The sequence below is a fragment of the Camarhynchus parvulus genome, chromosome 4 (assembly GCF_901933205.1).
Source record: "Camarhynchus parvulus chromosome 4, STF_HiC, whole genome shotgun sequence".
Taxonomy (NCBI): Eukaryota; Metazoa; Chordata; class Aves; order Passeriformes; family Thraupidae; genus Camarhynchus; species Camarhynchus parvulus.
The window spans coordinates 32,084,643-32,101,789 of NC_044574.1; the positions used below are offsets into that span (position 1 = coordinate 32,084,643).

Here is a 17,147-nt window from a genome sequence, read left to right on the forward strand (position 1 = left end):
AAGAACTTACTTTTGATGCTATTTCCCAATTGGCATTTTTGAAACCTTTTCTTTACAAAAATTTAAGATTCTTGCTTCTAGAAACTTGCATATCATCTGTAATTCATGCTATAATGCCTAATCCAGGTATTTGTCCTCTTACAAACTGCTTTAATAGATCAAAATGCAGTAAACATTTTCAGATAAGCATTCAGAGTCCTTCAAAATCTTCAGCAGATAAGATAGATTTTGTAAAATAAATAAAAACAAGACAGGAAACAACTCAAATACTTAAAATTTAGCTTAAATTTTAATTGGTTCAGTATTTAGAATTAATCTGTACCAAAAGATAAGATGAGGAGAGTTCCTTATAGTTAAAGGTGTAGAAGGATTTGACTCTTTTAACCATAGCACACGTGACTGTAGAGAGGTACCTTCTGAAAATACCAACAGGAAGAAAAACCAAACAAATTAAACAAACTAAGAAAAACAACAACAAAACTACCACCAAAACCAAGCTGTTTCCTACAGTCACTGCTTGATAATGACCATTTTGGAAGATGATACACAGGAAGACACTGTTGGAAAAGTGAAGTGAGGCAGATACATGTACACACCAGATTCTGTGCTTTTGTGCCAGTGTAAATGAGGGAAGTGCAGTGTCAGAATGCAAGGAAACAGCTTCTATTTACAGTGGCCTGCACTGCTCCAAAATAAACTATCTACGCCTCTAGAAACAATAATGCTGTGTTATGTTTCTTATTCCAGTTCAGCAACAGCCAAAAGCAATTCTCGCAGCCACAGAAATTCTACCATCCACCCACAACTGGCATCACACTGCAAACCTCTCACATTACCTCGTGTCTCAACCTTTTAGCCATTTGACTCTCTCAGGGAGACAAATGCAAAACTTACATCTTAACATGAATCAGATGCTTCTGTGCATTTTTGTTCACTCTCTTATGCTCAAATACCAGAAGTATTATATCAAGTCATAGAAATCTTGAAAGGAATAAATCCTATAACATGCCATTTTTTAACTACAGAGGATTTAATACAATCATGTGTAGAAGTACTTTAAAATACTCTCTGATTTTATTAGCGTCCTAACAGCTAAATATTTTGCCAATAGGTGGCACCAGCACTAGTTAAACAGTGTAAAGAACCCTGTCCTTACTGAGCAACAAGCCTTCCTCTCCCACCTTACCTGGCACCAACATTAAATGCATACTTTGGCATCACCAAATAAAATAGTAAAAAGGTCAGGTAACTGTAGCCCCTATGAGAAGTCATCAGTCTGAAACCTGGTCCTCAGGCTATTCATCCCTTAATAATAGACACCTAACCTTTTTAGAAAAATATAAACACTTATGGTCAGTTTTAGAGACTTCATTATGTCTCATTAACCAATAGTAAAAGCCCACAGTCCTGCTCAGGAATACTGATTGCTATTCATGTGGTTGTACAACACTTCTTTTGCTAAAAGCATAAATAGTGGCTAAGCACCCACTACTGCAGATTTCTGGCCACCTCTGCTCCACTAACTGCTCCTCAGGTTTTTGTTTACACCTTCTTCTATTGAAAACACTGCCTCAGGGAGCTCCCATACTTCCAAATGATGGAGGCGGAGACCACTCTTGTGTGGAACCCCAGCTGGGGTTTCAGTTCTGGGGACCTCAGCACAGGAAAGACTTGGACCTGCTGAAGCAGGTCCAGAGGAGGGCCATGAAGATGATCAGAGGGATGGAATACCTCTCCCAAGCAGAAAGGTTGAGAGAGCTGGGATTGTTCAGCCCAGAGATGAGAAGGCTTTGGGGACACCCAACTGCAGCCCTTCAGTACTTAAAAGAGGCCTGTAAGAAAGATGGGGATAGACTTTTTAGCAGGGCCTGTTGCAACAGGACAAAGGGGCAATGATTTTACACCAAAAGAGGGACAATTTGGATTATATAAAAGGAGTGTCTTTTACAATTAGGATGACAAAACACTGGAACAGGCTGCCCAGAGAGGTGGTAGATGCCCCATCCCTGGAAACATTCAAGGTCAGGTGGATGGGACTCTAAGCAGTCTAGTTGAAGATGTACCTGCTCATTGCACAGGGGCTGGAGTAGAGGATTTTTAAAGGCCCTTTCCAACCCAAACCACTCTATGATTCTACACCTACATACGTACCATCTACACTTGCTCTACTCTTACACTTTGAGAGCGGATGTCAGGCTCAACAGAATGCTGGCCAGCCAGAGCTCAGCTGCTCTAGTTGAAGATCCAGGCACTAAAGAAGCAGTAACATTTTCAGGACCCAACTTTGCCGCAGGAAAAAGGAAATAGCTATCAGTAAGACTATCTCTTGCCAGGTTGGGGTCAAAGCTAAGAGACGCCCTTGACACAAAAGCCAAGAGCTCATTTAGCAGCAAAGAAGGGACTGTCATATTCATCCAGCTGCCATGCTCACACATAACTGCAGGTGTGCACCACATGCTGGGGGAGAAGGTTAAAAAGAGAAAGACAGAATGAGATTGTGCAGACACCTTTGATTTTGCATAAAGCTTACATTTAGTTATTCACCGTTAAATTCTGGGGTAGCATTACACTGTAGCAGCCAGAAAAGAAAACATCAAACATGATGCTAAGTAACATGGCAGTCTGTTCTACAAGATTTCAACAATCTTTATGTTAGCAGTAAGCTGTGCTGGGTTTTTTTGTTGGGTTTCATTTGTTTTAAGAAGGGTACCCTAGTTTTTCCTTTTGTTTTTTAAATGCAGGAACATATGAGATTCATTACCACATTAGGTAGAATGCCTCCACCTCCTTTAGGAAAAATAAAGCACAAAACAGTCTTCAGAACTGATTTTACCCCTCTACAATTTTGATAGTCCTCTTAAGAATTTCTTGTGCATACACAGAGCCTGAAAAATTTTGGTAGATGAAAACCTGAGTGGAATAACTGAAATTAAAAATCTGCCCTGAATTTGTGTGAACTATAAGAAAAATGTATTGGCATGCCTCTGTTGGGCACACTGTTTCATATGTGTCAAGCAAAAAACCATCATCTTTTCCAGACAATGTGCATAACCACTGGCTATTTAATAAACAAAAGGGTTAGCCCCAATAGCTAACAGAGCCAGCAGTGGTAATAAACCCTTATATTATATATAAGGTCACCATAGGAATAAACCAAAAATAAAAGTCCATAACATAATAAAAAACTTCAATGCACCACCCAGTGAAATTTCTGTTGTTTTTTTTTTTTAGTATAGGTAGAAATCAAGAGCCCATAAAAACGCAGAATCAACTTTACCACATACCACCAGCTCTGTATTTTTGTATCTGTTCTGCAGTACCAGACAACTGTAGCTTCAAAATAAAATCTTGTATTCATGATTTAGAACAGTAGATATTTAAACAGATAAATTCAAGTGAATAGAGGAGAATTAATTAATAAATAATTAATTGTAGGAACATAAACTGTATAAAAATATTCCCCAAATCAATTATTGTCTCAAAAAGACCAATGGTAGCACAAATGGAAATACAGGCTTAGCAAGATCTGATTTTTCATTATGTTCTTAGACTTAAATTCTCTGTTCTCACTTTATTACTTTATGAAACAGACTTTCCATTCAATTATCTTTTATCTGAAAAATATTAATATCTATTTCTATAATGTACACTCGAATAAAAACCAATGCCTACTTTTCCTTTTATCTTGGTTTGATACAAGCAAGATACTGGAATGAACATTTAGCTCTATTTTAGAGAGTAAACAAAAAGTATTATTGGTGTTGACAACCTTACACTTTCCAAAACTTGAGCATGGACTTCAAGCTCTTCAGATTGCCAACAATTGCCCCACTCCACAGCATATTCATTTTCTGTATCTGCATCTTTCATTATACTTGAATTACTTTTTAAAGTTTTCCTTTTTGATATAAGGAACTAGAAAAGGATGTTTTTTAACCTGGAGAGAGATACAGATTACATGAGAACCAAAAATATTTTTGATTTATTTATAAAGAAATTAATTTTACTATCTGTTGCCTTTTTATTATGCATTGATACAACTGAAGTATACCTCCCTAAGCAATGATTTAGTCAGTAATTTTGCCATTAAGATCGTGACCTGATGATATACCTTTTTACATATTTTGAGAGCCACAAAAGTAGTATATGCAATAAATATAAGTACAACTGTAATATGTATTGCTTTTTAAAAGGCAGCCACTGCCAAATCATTGCAGAAAATTAAGAGGACTTTCTATTGCAACTCAAAAACATAATACATTGAAGAGTCAAAACAACTGACTGACAAATTCTGCTGTATCATTCCTTCTTCTGTGTTTCAAAAAGAGAACAGACTAAGATTCTGAAGAACAGATTGTATGAACAAGAAAGTGGAAATATGATTCTCAGCATATGAATTTGTAATGTCAGAATTCCCAGTTGCAGCAAGTGCTGAAAATAAATGTATCATAGATATGACCTTTCTCATGATCCATCAGCTTAGATTAAGATAGGGTGTGGGTATAATCATACCACGTGAGCTTCTGGAAGATTCAGACAAATGAAACAGAACCAAAATACTAAAGGCATAGCATTCCTAAAATCTGTCTAAAAAACCCACACACACTGATTGCATATGTATGGCAGGAGTTCAAACAGCTTTTCAAAATGAAAACAACAGATGTTGGAATCTTACCTTTCTGTCTCTTCACTTGGGGAATATTGCTGATTGTGGTTGCCTGAACTATTTCCACTACAATTTGATACCTAATTTTAAAAACAGTAGGGAATAAGGATGAAGAGAGGGAGGAAAAGAAAAAAACATGGTATTAATTTTTTACAATGTGTTCTTCATACAGCACACTTAACAATTAATAAAAATCAAAATATCTCTACTTTCCCCTTACCTAGAAACAGATTAATCTCACAGTATACCTGAAACCTAAGGGGTAGTGTGCACATGGAGCAGAGAAAACAGCTTATCTTGAAACAAAAAGGAGACATGCAACTAACAGTAATGCTGCAGTCTTCTCTCAACTGATGGCATTGCACAGACAGGTTATATTCACAACACAATATAAAGTCAAAATATAAAGTCACACTCTAAACATTAAATATAAGTTTTCATAGGAAACCAGGATGGTAGTTCAGTTTAAAATACAAGAGCTGTCTGTAAGGTTCTTACAGCTAATCTACTCAAAATGGAGCATATATAAATCTATAGAAGAAACAAATTACACTAAAATACGTAAAATCTCAACGTACTACACTCCAGGAATAATTAAAACATGTTTATCACCCAAAACTACACTAAACAATAGCAGACAGTTAAGCAGCTAGCAAACTGAATTTTAAATAAAAATGATTTTGTAACTAACAAATACCATGCACTCAGTAAAGAAAATGACTGTCAGTTAAGTCTCATAAATGTCAAAGTCCAGGTCATAACACTCAAATTCCTTCCACTTACTTTGGTAGCAATTGATACTGGTAAGAAAGAAAGTATTCCAGTGAATTTGCTATCTATCAGGCTAACTCTGAGATGAAAGCTGAAGCCTCCTGGAAAGGCTGCTATTTCTGTGATGACTTATTCTCCATTTAAGAAAGAACATGTGATCCTTAAAATATTTCCCTTCTTTCATGTCAACTTTCTTCACCAACATCACTCAATTCCCCCCATTTCACTTGCCTCCTAAAACTCGTTTTGGATTTTGATTGTCTCTGGCTCTTCGTATACAAAGTTTTATACACACAGCATACACTTACAACTACATTTCCAGATTTTTTTTCTGCAGCAAATTCTTCAGTTATCAAATTCAAACCTGAAAACCTGTTTGAAAACCTGTAATTTTTGTAACACTACTTCCTTTTGCCATTACTGTATTTTGATTGTTTCCACCCACCACCAGAGTTCTTGCCCAGTCTGTCAGAGGAAGAACAGCCCCATAGTAAGGGGGGTGATGTGGTGCATAGGAAGTCCCACAGTTAATTCCCCACTCAGACAAAGACTTCCCAAATTATTCAGGGCAGCTCAGTTAGACTTTTGATGCATTGATTATGTGATCTGTAAATGCACTGCAATGACATTCATTCATGTCACTCAGGTGTTCCAGGTTAACTGTGAAATCATGAATTTATCAAGCAAGGTACAGAAAACCAACTGCACATGGAAGGTAGCTCCCACTTATCTTGCAATTTTTTTTCCTTCCAGATTCCCTCCCATTTGTTCACTTTCACAGTTTCACATGTTTTATTACCAATACTTAACACAGCATCTCTTTTTTCCTGTTCTTTGTATTACTTTAATATGGGAGATGCTTGGATTTACATGCTCAAAGATGCTATTTAGTCTGTTCCTCCCAAGCACTGGGCTCTTGCTGCAACTACTCAGTGGGAGTGCTGTACAACACTGCACCAGAAACACCCCCTTGCTACACTGCCAGACCATGACCCTTTTCTCCCTGTAACTCTGTTCCAAATATTCCAGCTGATGGATATTCTGTGGTGCTGGTGATTAAACATCTAAGGACATTTTAAATGCGATGTATTAATTTAACTTTGAAGAAGTGACTGTACTTGATAAACTGGACCCTTCATGGCTTCACATCCTTATTACTTCCTTCTTCCCTATTCTCTGTTCTATTCATGCACCCCTCTCATTTCTTAGGTAAAAGAAGGCCAGTAGTAATGGTCTTTCTTACTGTGAGCTGTGTTGTGACTTTTTGCTGCTGTAACAATAAATATCAGAATAAATACAATGCTGATCCTGAGAGCAGAATACAAACTATCCACTAGCTTATTTTCTTTTTATTATTTGTTCTCAACTATGTTTTTAACCCAGCAGGTCTTCTATCTTTAGTCTTCTCCTGACAGAGAAGGTACATGTTTCACATCTGATGTGAAAGAACTCAACTTTTCTTCCTTATTTGTAGCAGAATTCCAATTAATCCATGCTAACTTCAGTCTGAGGGGAAATGAAGGTACTATTTCTTTTTGAAAGACAGGGACAACACTCTTTGTGAAAACTTGGTAATACAGGAATAAAAGCCTGCCCCCCTTCATGACAAACATCAAAGAAATGAAATATTAGAAAGAGTGAGTTTGAGGGACATTAGTGTATAACCACACAATGGTCCCTTCTGTGAAAGTTTTGCTGGTTTGTTTTTCTCACCGCATTCCCCCCAGCAAATTCAATGTTTCAGATGGTAAAGGTACAATAGGAAAACAAACAAACCCAAAATAGCTCCCCAGAAATCAGTAAATTCCTTTTTATGAAAACATCAGCTCCCCTTATTTCCCTACAAAAATTAAAGGGATATTTCCACAAAAACAATAGTTGTGTTCCAAGAGATTAAGTGACTAAATGTTAGAGGTTCACTATAGATACAAACAAACTACGAATCCTAAAGTTCTCCAAAATTAATATTAAGTAGTTACTGCATCATTCAAAGGCATTCCAAAAATAAAATCCATAAAAGCAATGCAGAAAACCAATACAATATTTCCTCTTAAGGTAGTGCTTCTAAGCTAGGAGAGAAACAAGATTTAGAAAATCCTAGCACCATCATTACCCTTCCAGGGAGAGCTATTTGCACAGCAGAGAGCTTTACGCTTGCTTACAAGGAGACCCACATAGCCTCCCCCTCTCTTTTCTGACTTCCTGGGTGAGAGCAACACACACCTTTCACCCACAGGTTTCCACTGAACCAGCCAGAGGTCTTCCCTGCCTTCCCCACCACGAATCCCTGGCTATACCCACAAGGAAGCCCAGCAAAGCTCTGTTAATGAAATCAGTCTGGAAGGATGCCTCGGCAGCCCTCCCTCCTGTACTGCCACGTGCATACATCAAGGAGCACCCAGGAGTCCCTGCCTGCTTGGCTGTGGTCAGGCAGGAGTCTGAGGAAATGTTTATCAGTGTCCCACAGCCTCTTGAACTTAGCAAGGTATTTTATCTTTATTTTATTAAACAGATAATAATCAATCTGCAAAGATAAGCATGACAGGAATGTTTAATACAAAATAATGAGTTCCCACCAGCTATAGTGCCTTAGGATAAATTTCCCTCAAAGCTAAGCCTACAGTGAAAATTGATACTGCCTGTACATATTCTTTACCAAGATGTTATGTGGCAACATTATAAGGAACAGGGGGAGGCTTAGAGTTCATGAATGCCATCCACTGGCTTGGAACAGACACTGAAAAATTATTTCCAAATAAAACCAAAAGCAGGAATTCTTGATGAGCATAATTACCCACAATAGCATCAAACTGGAAAACTGTTTAAGTAAAACATGCCAGTAATTTATTCGTTGTAAGAGAATGGGAAGCATTTTCCCCCACTCCCATCACTCCAACAGACTCTTACTGTGCTTCTCAGGGATAAGTGCACAACAGCTTATTTGTTTCTTCCTATTTAACTCCTTCTCTATAGATTTGCCCTGTGGTTCACTGTTGTGAATTACAGCTAAGTACCACCGGGTTGTTTGTTTTTCAATGCATACAGGGACCACTCTTTGTTTTGTTAATGTAAATCTGCAAGCTTTCATTGGTTAATCATGAAAGCTTTGCCAAATAGACTACACAAATTTGAGATGCCTGCAGGTTGGCCCATCTCTGTCTGGGCGCTCCCATAGTGCTGGAGGACAAAGAGAATGGGAATGCCTCCTCCCGCAGGAAATGCTCTTTAACCACTATCCCAGAGGAAGGAAGAACACTGCCTCCAAAATCAAATACTATTTCTCTTTAAAAAGAAGATCCATTTTCTCAGACATTTTCTATTAAAATACTGATCAGGTTAGACTGACCAACGTTTCATAGGGTGTAGAGGAACACACTTCAAGATGATGGCAGCTGGAATTCATGGACTAGAAATGAAAAATCTAGGTGCAGCCAAAACCACATTATTTCATAAAGCAGATCTGCTCTCTGGTATTAGAGAACGCAATTTAAAGTGACCTATCAGCTAAAAAGAGAACACACTGAGCATTAATGTGCTTGAACAACAACAACAACATAAGAGTTGGGTTGCTTTTGAAACAAACAGATCCATTAGTGTGATTATGCTAATAAATACATCAATTAGGTTTTAGGCAGAGTCTAATATAGACTAATTTCTGCTCTCAGGAAAGGCACACTGCCCTAGAGTAAAGAGCAAATTTTACAGCAGATGAACAATAAGTAGCCAAGCAACGGAATCATTTCACCATCACCTAAATGTATTTTCCTATCCCAGAAATGCAAGTGGTTTCAGAATCAAAGAGAAGAACAGAGAAAGGATGACATTATTTGCACAGCCCGCACACTCCATCCCAATAAGCCAGCTCTTAGCCTGATCAGGCCAAGCCTAACAGAAGTTCAGGGTCACAAGAGATGGCACAGAATGCACCAAATATAATCAATATGCACATGTATTTCAGATGTTTCTGCAGCCATTTGAGAAGAGAGAAAGTTGGTCTGCAGCAGCAACAGAGGGGAGTTGGGAAGAGGAAAATCTGCTAGTTCTGGCTGGTGGTGAGAGCTCAGGACAAACACTCCAGACATGGTTTCAGGGGTCCTCCACAGCTTTGCTCTGCTCAACAAAACCAACTTAAGGACATCTAGGGAGGTTCTATAACAGCAGAACACCTTCTCTGCTCCCCACTTCCCAGTCAGTTGTTCCTTATCCTTTCACACAAATCAGAAATCAGAGGAGAAACAGCTGCAAAGATAAGGCAAGCATAAACAAATGGTTCTTGGGCAAGCAGGCTTGAGGTGCAAGCAATATCTTGTATTAAGAGGAGAGATATAAGGAGAAAGAGATGAGACAGGGAGTGGAATTAGTATGAAAGTGAGCAGGTGCCATTTGCATTAGAAAACAGGCAAACAAACACCAAACAAACTCGTGATATGTAGGAGCTCGGTGATGTTTTTAACAAGCTCCGTAGAGTTCACTAACACAGTTAAGAAGAATGCAATTGGGAAACACCTCCCTGCAATAGTCCAGGAAAACCTCTCATCCAGTGGTATAATGTGCTGGAACTCAAACCCCTTCTTTCCACACCACAGCTGAATGCTCAGTGCCCCTAAGATCACTATAGTTCACAGTCACCAGACCACCATGGGCAGTCATAATTCATAAAGATAATGAGGAGAAAACCATCCACACTAACGGAAATTCAACATATTTCAACTAACTCTACAGAGGCAAGTTGCAAAGAAGAGCTCAGTATGCCTTTCATACATTTCAAGCATTTATCCCTTTCAACAGTACAATCATCTCCAGTATACTATTAAGCAGAATTTTATGCATTTTCTGCCACTGAGCTAAAATGCTGACTACATTAGAGATCTAACAAATGTTGTAGCTTATCATCCTTACTATCTCCGCTTCACCAAACAAAAAGAAATCTAAAATTAAATTTAAAAAGAAAAATCGTAATTCATTCAAATCTTAGTAATGGGCTGGAAAAGAAGCATGTTTAGTTTTGAATGAGCTACAGTGAAACATTAAATACCTCAGTTGTTTCAGGAACTCAACATCGGAGCTGCTGTTAATGAGCTTGATGAACTCCTCATAAGAAGGAGCATATGTGTAGTCTTTCTTCTGATGCTCATTCATCTGTTCTCTGTACTCCAGCTGGCTGAGTAGCATCCGGTTAATGTAATCTGGATCACTCAGCAGTTCCACCACTGGTTTCAGTACTGGAGAGAAAAAATATTTTAAAACAAAATCCTTATGTTGAAAAATAACTGCTGTCTTGCAAATTAAAACTGCAGATAAAAGGCAGAAATAAATATCCAAGTTTATAGACATCAAAAAATCCAAAACCAGTCATCTGGACAACACAGTACATTTGAGATTGCATATACTTTCTTGATAAAACTGGTTATTTTATTAGAGAAATTGATGTACATTGACAAAGCTGAGCTCTATTTGGAGAATGAAAACACTTGGAATTTTTTATGCTGTGTGTTTGGAAGGCTATGACATTATAGCCAGTATAAATGAAAGTAAACTGAATTGTGTAATATACTTGGGACTTCATAATTTCTGAGTTTGACAGTGACATAAAAAGTTTGTACTGTATTTATAAACTGTAGTTGATAAAAACAAAGTAGAAATCCCTCAATTAAAAAAAAACACACTGCATAAATCAAAGTGTAAAATAATGAATTAAATATAATATAATGATTCAGTTATAGGATCCACAGATTTAAGGATGTGTTTATTCATCTGAATGTAATATAAAAGGTCAGAAATATTCATATAATCCCTATAAATAATGCCAAGGAAAGCTTCAAAAGTATTCCTCTAAGAAAAAACAGAACGAGAAAGGACAAAATGTGTTTCATCCTGAAATGTGATAAGCAGCCTGGCATCAGATCATGAGAGTTAAGTAAGTATATGCTTGATTTTGTGAATATAGTGTCTTACTGGCTATCACAGAAATTAAACTCCAGAATGTAAAAGCAGAGCATCAAGACTTATACATGATAAACTTTGTAATTGCTGCTATTGTACATGTACAAATCATCTCTTATCTTTGATCTACCTTTTGTTGCAAGTATTTCTGCAAGGACTATGCGCAAGCTGACAGACTGGACATCCTTTGAGGGTAGGAGACAATACACCAGAACTTGAGAACATTTTTGCAGAAATCTTACTTCTTCATCAGAGCTCCTCAAGCATGAGTGCAGTAAAAAAGGTCTTGGTGGATCTTCCTGCCTAGAGAGAGAAGAGGAGAGAATTTACATACACTTGTATCAGAAGTCACCTAGGATCATCAGTTGCTAATTGATAAAATGCTGCAGCATGAACACTGGGTGGGAGCTGTGCTGAACATGCACAGCAACATGCTGCTGGGTGAGTAAGCCCATGATACACACTGTGTTGTTTGCAGACTCCTCACAAACAAGTTTTTGGATGACAGCTCTGAAAGAAACAGAGAGCAAATCTCCCTCACCTGGATTCTGTGCCCAATACTATTTAGTTTATCTCCTTGCAGGTGCCAATGGTCTTCTGGACTTTTGAGAACATGTTTGACTGGACTCCTTAGTGCAGGTCACAGCTGTACCTTTTCCTTATACAAAAACAGCTGCAGAAGCAGAGACAAGGTATCCTAGCAGTTCATTTATGGCCACATGCCTGATGTGCTCCAATCCATTTTAACAACAAGGTGACCGAGCCAGTGGTTCCAGACAGACAGACAGACACAGTGTCACTGGAGAGGCACCACAGTACCTTACAAAGGCACCCAATACTGGTTATCAGTAGAAGGCTCTAAGGAGCTACAAAGGCTTGTATCTGTCATGTCTCATACCAGTACCTGCTCCTATTTTCCATAACATCTGCTTTCTCCCCAGAGCTGGAGGCTGCCAACCTGGCTAGGTTAGGTTGCCATCCTAGTCAACTGACTGCTACTCACAGAGCTACTCTATTGCCTGTGTTTGGGGAAAAAGTGACCAAGAACTGTATACAGTCAAACCAAATGTTTTCAGCCAGACACCACTATAAGGCCAATAGTGACAGGCAGAATAATAAAATAACTAATTTTTGCTAGTCAGTTCAGGAGGATGAAAATACATTGGAATAGTAACAATAACTCTGATTTTGTTCTAGTAATACAATAATTTGTCTTAAGGAGACTAAAATTAGTTTTACAATTAATTTTCAGGAAAACAAATGTAAAGATGACATTTGGGTTTGATTTGACTAATGCCTTTAACTCAACCACAAATCAAATGCTTTGTTTGCAAACATGGATCATGAAAGGTGTTTCAATTGTCATAGGTAAGACAAATTTCAAAACAAGTCCCTTGGAACATCTTGGATATAAATACTCTTTTCTGAAGAGTAGTGGTTTATGAAGTTGACGTGTAATCTTCATTATCAACCAGTCCAGGTGGTGCAGCTGACTGAGCTCAAAGCTGTTTATCTTGCTCTGGTAGGCTCTTTTCTCAGTGGCAGCTGAATACATAGCTATTTTCCTCAGCGCATTTCTACTTTTCTTTCCTACTCCAGACATATCCTGAAGCCTCCTCTACACCACACCAAACATCCCCTGTCGTGTTCTCCCTTAAAGGCACTCATTATTTGTCCAAACCCAGACAAGTCTCAGGCAGATTACTGACAGAAAGTCTGGGTCATTTACCTACAGCCACCTCTTATTGTGGAAGTAAAGTCTTCCAGACAGGTTGATGTACCTAAAGTCAGCCACTTAGAAACACAGCCAGGAGCGTAGCCAAAATGCTGGCAAACAGGTGACTCACAGGGAACATAGAATAATTAAGGTTGAAAAAGCCCTTCTAGATCATCAAGTCCACCATTAAACCACGTCCTTAAGTACCACGCCTACATGGATTTTTAACACTTCCCAGGACAGTAATTTTCTCACTTCCCTGGACAGCCTGTTTCAATGCTTGACCATCTTTTCAGTGAATAAATTTTTCCTAATAATGTAAACTTCCCCTGGCACAGCTTGAGACCATTTCCTCTTATCCTATTGCTTGCTACCTGGGAAAGGACACAGACCCCCACTTGGCTACAACCTGCTTTAAGGCAGTTCTCTCAGTAGAGAGCAATAAGAGCCTCCTCTTCTCCAGAGGACTCTCACTAAACACCCCCAGCTCCCTTGGCCACTCCTCATAAGGCTGGTCCTCTAGACCCTTCTCCAGCTTTGTTGCCCTCCTCTGGACATGCTCCAGCATTTCCAGGCCTTTCTTGCAGTGAAGGACCCAAAACTAAACCCAGGATTCAAGATACAGCCTCACCAGTACCAAGTACAAGAACTTATGCCTGGAAATGATTCCTGTGTATTAACAGCCACGATACAGAGTTAGAACTAAATGCAAATGGTGACTGCTTTTTGGCCTGTGAACAAACCTCATCTATTTTGGACACCTTATTTCTTGCATAGTGATTAAATCAAGATATACCTTCAGAGCACGTGAAAGCATAAAACAGAGCCATAATGCACAGAAAATTTAATTGAACTGAGATTAGCCTTGTCTTCAACATCTATCTACAAGTCCCCTGAGGAATGCCAGCCTGTTTGAGACTGCAAACACACTGAAGCATTAACTGTACCTATAGCGTCACCTATGCAAGAGAACTGTCTCCCTACTGCAAAAATTTATTCCCAGTCAAGAGCCAACACATACAGCTTTGCTGAGCTGGACCTATGCCAGGATTTTTCTGCCACACAGTCAGGAGAACACAAATGGAAAATGGAACAGAATAAACAAGCACTTAGGCAAATATTTGGTTCTTACCCTTCTAATTTGTCTAATGTGTTCCTGCCTACAGGAATGCAAGGGGCGAGCAGAGTTGCCTACTCTCCAGTTTACAGGCTGCTCAAGATCTTCATTTTTTCCTGGCATTGTCTCCATTACCTAAGAAGATATGGCTCTCTAGAACAGGTTTTCCTAGCCAAACTGTATCTACATATGATCTTAAAAGCAAAAGGGAAGACATTTATGAAAATAGAGAAACAAAGTATTCAGGAAATTCAACTCTAAATAAGCCTTGCCTGTCAGTGCCAAACAGTTCTGTCAACAAATCCTGCATCATCACTCTTGGGCAAGAGAAACAAAAGGAAGACTGAAAGCAGGAGAGGAAGTTTAGGGGGAAGCTGAACAGCTACAGAATAAATCAATATGACAGTGATAAATCAGACAAGATAAAACATACTGGTTTATATCCTCCTTTGCATGCATACAGGAAGCATTACAGCTCTATTTGTCTCAATATTACCATTGATGAGCTTGCAGGGAAATACTGTCTGTCAACTAAAGGTCTGACAGGTAAACAGCTGCCCTTTTAACCCAGGCTTCCCCTCCACTGAGACACATTTAAAAAGAGAGCAGTGAGCAACCAGAGAAGTATTAACACCACTGCTCAGCCATCAAACCATGTCTGTTTACTACCTTGGAACAATAGCTAAGATGCCCTGATCAGGCATTCTTAAGGCTTGATATAAAACCTAGATCTTCAGTTCTGTGAGAATGTGGCACTGTTCATTTTGCAGAGACCAACAGAAAAAGCAGAAATTTAAGTGCAATCCACATACACAAAGTGGAGTGCTGATACATCTCTCCAGTGTCAATAAAGCTATTAAGCACTATTAAATAACCCAAATAGTAACATAGACATTATTTCTTTTCCTATCTAATTCTGAACATGTATTACTAGCACTGTGTGGTTGGATTTTCCAAACAAACAGTCCCTTAGTAATCACAGAAAACTGAACAAAAACTCTGTGCAGATATTTTTAGACAGAGCATTAAAATCCCAGTCCATTAGCCATAAATTCTGAGCACAACTGTGCGCAGTGAACTAATATAAATGTGGCATTCTAGAAAATAGTTCCAAAACAGGCGTGATACGAGCTCTGGAAACCAGGCTCAATTAATCTCCTTTAGACAATATTCAAATAATGGCAAGTGGCAACTTAATTCATTTGTGTCTTCTTGAACAATTAAGACTGAAGTAATAGTGACAATAGCCATCTGTCAAGACGCAGGTGACTTTTTTAAAACAGTAGACAGAATGCTCTATACAGCATTCTTACAGATCATACCCATCTTTTGTCCCCCAGGAGCTACAAAGCCAGCCTTGACCTTGCCCAAATTCCTTTTCTGTAATTTTATGAAGAAGCTTCTCTGAATTTTTACCACTATCCAATACTTTTATATAGTGCCAGAAAGCAAAGGGATTTCCTTCAGTTGCACCTCAAAGCACTGGAAGACCAAGCAGCAGAGTACAAATAAAGATGAATAGATAGGACCTGCCAAAGTGAATTCCTTTGTACCAGGTCTGTTCCAAGCTGTACTTTTCTTTGGGAACAAACTGACACCTACTGTAACTATCCTCTGCTAGGAGGTGACTTTGTGCATTTACTGCCTGCGTATCCCACTGAGTGTCAGCAGGGTTAAGACTTTACCCCTTACTGCTGTGAGCCTACAGCTCATCCAGCACTTTATAAAGGAAAGCAGAAGACCAGATTTGCTGCAGTATTCCTTAAAACATTACCAGGGTTATAGAACTATCATCATTTCCTTCCCATACTATAAGTAAGCAACTCTGAGACAATATCAACATTTTTTTAACAACAACACCTCATTTCTCAGGAATGCAGGACCTATGGCCATTTCATAAAACCAGACTATCACCTGGAACTCCAGGTTTCCCAGTACAGCAATCTCATGGAAATCTTTTTTCGCCAAGAATCCACTCTAGATATCCAAATTTTTGACAAGGACCATCTGGTAACCGTCTGTATTATAAAGACTCAGGAGTATTAAAACCTGGTATTTGTGCTTGTATGCATGACCCTGACACAAAGCATCTTTGACAAACGTAAGTCAGTTTGCTTTGAAATTAAGGCAGGAAGCAAATTTACACACACATTCCCTCCCCCCTAAAAAAGAAAAAACATGCACCCAGAAAAACAGCCAACCAACCCAAAAAAACCCCCAAAGAAAAACACCAAACAAACAAAAAAATTCAAACAACAAAACCATGTAAAAAATTAACAATTCCTCTACAGAAAATTATTTAAGGGATAGATGGATAACAAAGTGTTTCCTTCAGCCTTGATATTTCTTTATTTAGTTTGTCAAGAGACAGCCTTGCAGAGCTCTATTTAAGTCTCAATCAGTACAATTGTGAGCAGAAGTGCACGTGCAACTCCAAATAAGTGTCATCAGTATTTTCAACATTCATCATGCATTTTCATTAAACCGACTCTGAGAAGCACCAGAGCCACAAGCAGGCTGCATCTCTTCACCTGTATCACCCTCAGAGCTGTAAGCTTCTTGACAATGCAGCAAAGTAAAAACGGCTTGAACTATATGAGTTTTCTAAGACATAAAAGAAACAAAACTTTAGACCTTTACAAGCCAGTATAACAAATATACTAGAAAAAAAATCTACTTTAAAAAAACAAATAAAGAAAAGAAAATCACATAAACCTCGAAAGCACAACAAAAATAGAAACAGCAGACAAAGCCAAACCCAAAATTTCCACAGCTGCTATTTTATCAAGATAAATCAGCAATTCTTATAAGTCATTTCAACTAATGTTTATGGTGCATAAAACCTCTCATTTATACATGCCACAGTTACCTCTTTCAGAAAAAAGCCATATTAGTAACAGAGGCAAAGAACTTATGAATGGCTTACAAACTGT

General features: G+C 38.4%; 1 protein-coding gene across 1 annotated transcript in view; it reads right to left on the bottom strand.

Annotated features, from left to right (window-relative positions):
* The window catches only part of SNX25 (sorting nexin 25), an 85,236-nt gene that overhangs the window by 40,263 nt on the left and 27,826 nt on the right, over positions 1-17,147 (bottom strand). The window contains exons 4-6 of the mRNA XM_030947162.1: positions 11,511-11,683; positions 10,473-10,659; positions 4,676-4,746 (exon numbers count right to left, since the gene is read on the bottom strand). Coding sequence (XP_030803022.1) covers positions 4,676-4,746; positions 10,473-10,659; positions 11,511-11,683 — 431 coding nt within the window. The remainder of the gene's footprint in view (positions 1-4,675; positions 4,747-10,472; positions 10,660-11,510; positions 11,684-17,147) is intronic.